Source organism: Cucurbita moschata, unplaced genomic scaffold (assembly GCF_002738365.1).
Source record: "Cucurbita moschata cultivar Rifu unplaced genomic scaffold, Cmos_1.0 Cmo_Scf00024, whole genome shotgun sequence".
Taxonomy (NCBI): domain Eukaryota; kingdom Viridiplantae; phylum Streptophyta; class Magnoliopsida; order Cucurbitales; family Cucurbitaceae; genus Cucurbita; species Cucurbita moschata.
In genome coordinates, this window is record NW_019268540.1 from 782,615 (window position 1) to 788,065 (window position 5,451).

The 5,451-nt window shown below is 33.8% G+C and overlaps 1 protein-coding gene across 2 annotated transcripts in view; it reads left to right on the forward strand.

Moving 5' to 3' along the window:
• LOC111460958 (flowering locus K homology domain-like) overlaps positions 1-5,372 on the forward strand; it is a 7,795-nt gene extending 2,423 nt beyond the window's left edge. For both annotated transcript variants that reach the window (XM_023104345.1, XM_023104344.1), the window contains 7 exons: positions 923-1,144; positions 2,305-2,363; positions 2,534-2,625; positions 2,739-2,851; positions 2,939-3,001; positions 3,730-3,806; positions 5,056-5,372. In XM_023104345.1, the coding sequence (XP_022960113.1) occupies positions 923-1,144; positions 2,305-2,363; positions 2,534-2,625; positions 2,739-2,851; positions 2,939-3,001; positions 3,730-3,806; positions 5,056-5,071 (642 nt within the window). In that variant the 3' untranslated portion in view covers positions 5,072-5,372. The remainder of the gene's footprint in view (positions 1-922; positions 1,145-2,304; positions 2,364-2,533; positions 2,626-2,738; positions 2,852-2,938; positions 3,002-3,729; positions 3,807-5,055) is intronic.
• Positions 5,373-5,451: the final 79 nt, after the last annotated feature.

Here is a 5,451-nt window from a genome sequence, read left to right on the forward strand (position 1 = left end):
TTTTTTTTTTTTTTTTTTTTTTTTTTTTTTTTTTTTTTTTTTTTGTGGACTTTCATTTTCCTTAAATAAATGTTCCTCCACATATTGGTTTACCTTTTTCCTTTCCCCTTCCTTTCTTGGACATGATTGGAAAGCCAAAGTTCTTTTAATTTGACATATTCCTCACTCACTTAAGAATCGTGAGGAATTCTCAATGAGAAGGTGTTGAGGAGTGAATGGGGTCGAGATTTGGTGAGATGGGAAGTTGAATCAAGGGGTTCAAGGAGGATGGGTAAGATATAGGGAGGCAGATAGGAACTTAACTTGCTCCATTGGCATGTATAATGGGGTAGTGATAATGATTGATGGAAGTAATGGGCGGTAATGACTTAAGAAAATATTGTGTTATAGACGAAAATTCAAAATTTTTTATCAGAGAATCTAGTCCATATTGACTGCCTAAAAAATTATGATCAATAAACCACATGTTAGATGAAAATAAAAAGACAACACTCGAAGTTATTGACTTTCAAGGCAAGGCTGGGCAAGGCAAGTAACAGCTCTTCCATCATGTGATTGGTTCTTTTTTCTTTCTTTCTTTCTTTTTTAAGTAACTATGTGCTTTTGAGCTAGCTTGCGTCCACCTTGAAAAATCATACCTATCACTGTAACATTTGATGTTAGGAATTTGTAGTATATTTGACAACTCAGAACTTAGATAGGCAGCCATCAGCATTTTAACCTACAAGTATGGATTGCTAACTTTCTCAAATAACCTGTCCATATTTGATCAATTACATTAGTCTCTTTCTTGAAGTTCTGATGTTCTCGTGATAGGATTATAGCTTCTGTCATTTGTTTTAGATCATTTTTGTGAATTTTGTATTTCCTGCTTTTGTTTTTATTTATTTATTTAATTATACTTTCAGTTATATTTTTACAGGAAGATGGTACAAGCATTGAGGAGCTAAAAGTTGGAACAGGGCATGTGGCTGCCAATACTATAAGGCTCCTTATTGCTGGATCCCAAGCAGGTTCTTTGATTGGTGCCTCAGGTCAAAATATTGAAAAATTAAGGAATTCTTCTGGTGCGTCAGTTACAATCCTTGCCCCAAATCAGTTACCTCTTTGTGCGTCTGCTCATGAATCTGACCGAGTGGTGCAGGTGAACTTTTCCACATTGTTCTCAGATGTTAGAACATAGATATTTTACCATTCTTTCTGCCTTCCGATCATGTTCATCACTTTTTGTTTGTATCGTAATGAATGACCAGTGTTACAGCTATTATTGATGCTATGTGATTTTAAAATTGAGCGAGATATTTTAGTAGCTGTCAATTGCAATTAGTGAGGTGAAAACAATCTCTTGGTTTTACTCTGGGCATCAGTGATGTAATTACTCTTTAGGTATTGTCTAACTTGATTGACAGAAAACCCATAGGAAGACTTCCACTTTTTTGGGTACTCTAGCTCCCCAAATCGCTTTTAACAGAGTAACATCAACAGTCGCTTGATGATCATAAAGTTCAGGAGCGAAGGAGTTGAGAAAACTGTTTGTCAATGTTAAGGATCCACGATTTGGATCCCTTCACATTCGATGGGCGCTTTGCTCAAGGAGGCCATGGAGCTCAATGCATTCTAAAGTTTCTTCATCAGTCCAATTCCTTCTTAAAGGAACAATCCAATCGTTGGAAGAGGAGGAACAACATTGGGTCAATAAAACTATCTTTAGACCATGCAACATTAAAAATTTGAGGAAAAGATGATTTAAGGGCCTGTTCATTCACATCCACTTATCTACCCAAAACCGGATCTTGTAGCCCTTGCCATAGTTGATTTGAGAAGCAGTTCCATTTGGGATTTTTAAGATTGGCATTTTTAAGATTGGCATTAGAAGATGAAGTTACACTGTTTCTTTCTAGGTTTGGATATTCTATTGCTGCTTGCTTGGGAAGGTGACCTTAGAAGTGTTAGGGAATGGAAATTGGTCTTAGAAATGAGAATGCTGCTAGAAATTTTCCGCCAGCCTTATTCTTCAAGATACATTCCTTGTTAATAATTTTAATTTTACATACTATGAATCATTTAATTTCAAGTATTTTAATCATTCTTAAACGTGCACATAACTATTTACCGAATAGATCATCTATTGAATTTTATGCAAATGTTGTGAAATTGTCATTCTCCTTCTCTCACATTGCTAGGTTACTTTTCTTGATGTCTTGATCTCACATTACACTCATTTAATCTCACTTTTTGAGGCATCCAAGATCATGTTATTAAGAGCTGGCACTGACGATCGACTTTGTTTTGTCTGGAACTCAGATATCAGGGGATGTTCCTGCAGTTTTGAAGGCTCTTGAGGAGATAGGCAATCAGCTAAGGTCTGATATTGAATATTGTTTCAGAGTTTACCTGATTCATGTGCACTTCTGAAACTGTTACTTAAACTACACTCATTTTCTGGTCACAAGATGATTGCAGTAGACGTTTCTTGAGATAAGTCAAATCTCGGTTTTTTTTTTTTGGTAGTGATTTGGGCTTTAATTTTCAGGGTAAATCCTCCTCGGCAAGTCATTTCTGTTAGCCCAACATATAATTATAATGCAATACATCCGCCACAGTCATATATGGATCCAACCTCAGGTTATTCACTGGTTTCTGTATCAAATAAATTCTTTCTGATTCTGTCTTTTGTATCTGAAGTTTTAATATTTTTTCTTCTAACCACATCATCTTTAGGAAAATCAATCTTGCAGTTAATTATGTAACCTTTGAAATGTTGATATCGGAGACGTTGGTGGGTGGGTTGATTGGGATTGGTGGCTTCAACATATCAAGAATCAGAAATGAATCTGGCGCAACAATCAAGGTCAGCAAACCCTGCAGATTTAATTTCATTATGAAAGGTCTTGAAATTCTGTTCCTAAAACTTATATCCTTACACTATTCTTCACAGGTTTGTGGTGGAAGAGGTGAACAAAATTACAGGCAATTACAATTCGGTGGAAGTGCTGAACAGGCATGACTTTTTCTCTTACTTTTAGGTTTCATGAACTAGCACTAATTCATGCGATGGGCAGGAGGGTGATCTTATATCATTAAAACTGTCAGATTCTAAGACTTGGTATACTAATTATATTATTTTTATTGTAATATAATGTAGGCTGGGTATATATATATATTAGCTTCCATACATAGATATCCGTACTCATGTTTTTATACACCTTGCTTTTTTGTTGTTTGGGTTTTATTTCTGTAAAAGATTCAACAGCTGAAAGTAGCAATTTTAAAAACTTACACTCATGAAACATGCAAATAGAAGGAATGAATTGGACATCAAAAGAATCTACCTGTAAGTTGTTTAAGTCAAAATCATTTATACCAAAGACGTATACCTTCGAAATTTAAGGTCTAAAACTCGAGTATCGAGTAATGATGTATATTTGTCACTGATTACCTGTAAGTTGTTTAAGTCAAAATCATTTATACCAAAGACGTATACCTTCGAAATTTAAGGTCTAAAACTCGAGTATCGAGTAATGATGTATATTTGTCACTGATTACCGAAACATATGATTTAGGAGGTGCCAGAAGTTGACTAATTTCTACTTTTGGAGATAGGTGACAGAAGTAGAGTAGCCTTATAATATCTTTCTAGAGTGTTTTTTTTTAATACAATTCTTCGTTCTTATTTGTATTATTTTCTGGTGAAGGATCTTCATGTTGAATTGTTTGGACGGTTTACAGGTAGCATTGGCTAAGCAGAGGGTTGATGAATATATTTATTCTCAGTTGATGCGACAAGCTGGTGTTCAACCGACAGCGTAAGTTTTCCTTGAACTCTCTCTCTCTGAAATAACTTTCCTTTGGTGAAGCCATAGTCTAAGTTCTATGGTCTTATCCCACAAGAAAAATTAAAATTGAATTAAAAGTTTCATACAAATCGAACTTCTATGTTCCTAACAGAAAATTCAAGACGCTAAGTTGTTGTTCTCAGTAATACTCTTTAACAGAGGCAAAAAATGACTAATACTTAAATTTCCACCAGTACTTGAAATAAACGGTAAAATGAATGATAAGACTTTGTCAAGCCATTCAATGTTTAATATTTAGAATCATGGACATGGAGGGTGAGTTCGTGATGATTTTTGGAAAGGTAAGATGTTTTTAGTCGTTTCGGATTCACAAACTTAGGAAATAGAAATGTCCTAATCACACTAAACTTAAAAGTGCTTCAAAATTTTAGGCTAAATTATCGAACTTTCGATAATAACCTTAGCTTCCATAAAAAGTTCAAAAATAAGATCGTTAGTACTTTCTTTTCTTGAACTTTCAAAAGTTTTATTAATATCTTGACTTCTAAAGAAATCATGTTTTTTTTATGGTTAGTATAGGAATGAAAACTCTTTCATCTTCGCGTTCTTCATTTTTTTTTCCCTAAATATCAAAATTTGGAGAGGTTCTCTAATTTTTTAGCCTTCTCAATTATAAATATAGAAAGGTATTAAATTTCTATGACATCAGAACTCTATTTCTTGTTGCAATTTGAGGCTATTCTTGAATGTATTGTTTCATCTGCTATATTTTATGAACTTCAACGCATTCTGTGGAAGAAAAATTATCTTCTTTTTACGTTTAAGGTGAGTTCCTCTCAAATGTTTCTGTTATTTCAACCATGACAGTCACAAGTGTTTCACAAATTGAATGAGAAATTGTCTTATAAATATGATTGTGCTTTGTTTCAAACTGAACTAGATAGTTTCAAATGTTTCAACTTAGTAACCCTACAATTTGGAACAATCTTGGCATCTTTGCATTCATCAAATATTTGACCATTTTCATCTGTCATGATTCCTTTTGATATCAGTTCATTTCCTCTATTAGTAGTTTCGAAAGAAAGCACGACAACTATGCCAGTTTAGGGATTAAATTGAAACTTTTAGAACCATCAGAACTAACAACGTATTAGAGGGGCTAAAACGATAATTAAGCCAAATATTATCGGGTTCTTTTGCTGCTAACGAACAAGAAATTTGAGTGTGTAAGCTCATATGGTACATCATTGTTGTTCAGTCTGCAGATGTGGTAAATCTCAAACATGGAGGAATTATTACTTTATAATGCCAACATCTGTGCATGGGAATCTCTGAAGAACAGCTCCTACAAACATCAATCTGATGACTGAGTAGTGGAGATGTGAGTACAGTTGATGAAGTCAAATAATGGTTTTTTTTTTTAAATTTTTATAATTATTTTATTTTTAAGTGTGACATATTGTAATTGTGGAAAATAGTTGTCTGAATATTTTCTATACTAACAGCTTAAAGGTTTCTATAGCTATAAAAGGCTGATAGGAAAAGTTTGGCCTTCAGCTCTGAGTCCTCAATCTTGATCATTATATGAACATGTGAGAGGATACAAGTTCATACTACATTCACATTAGTCTTTTTTTTTTTTTTTTTTTTTTTT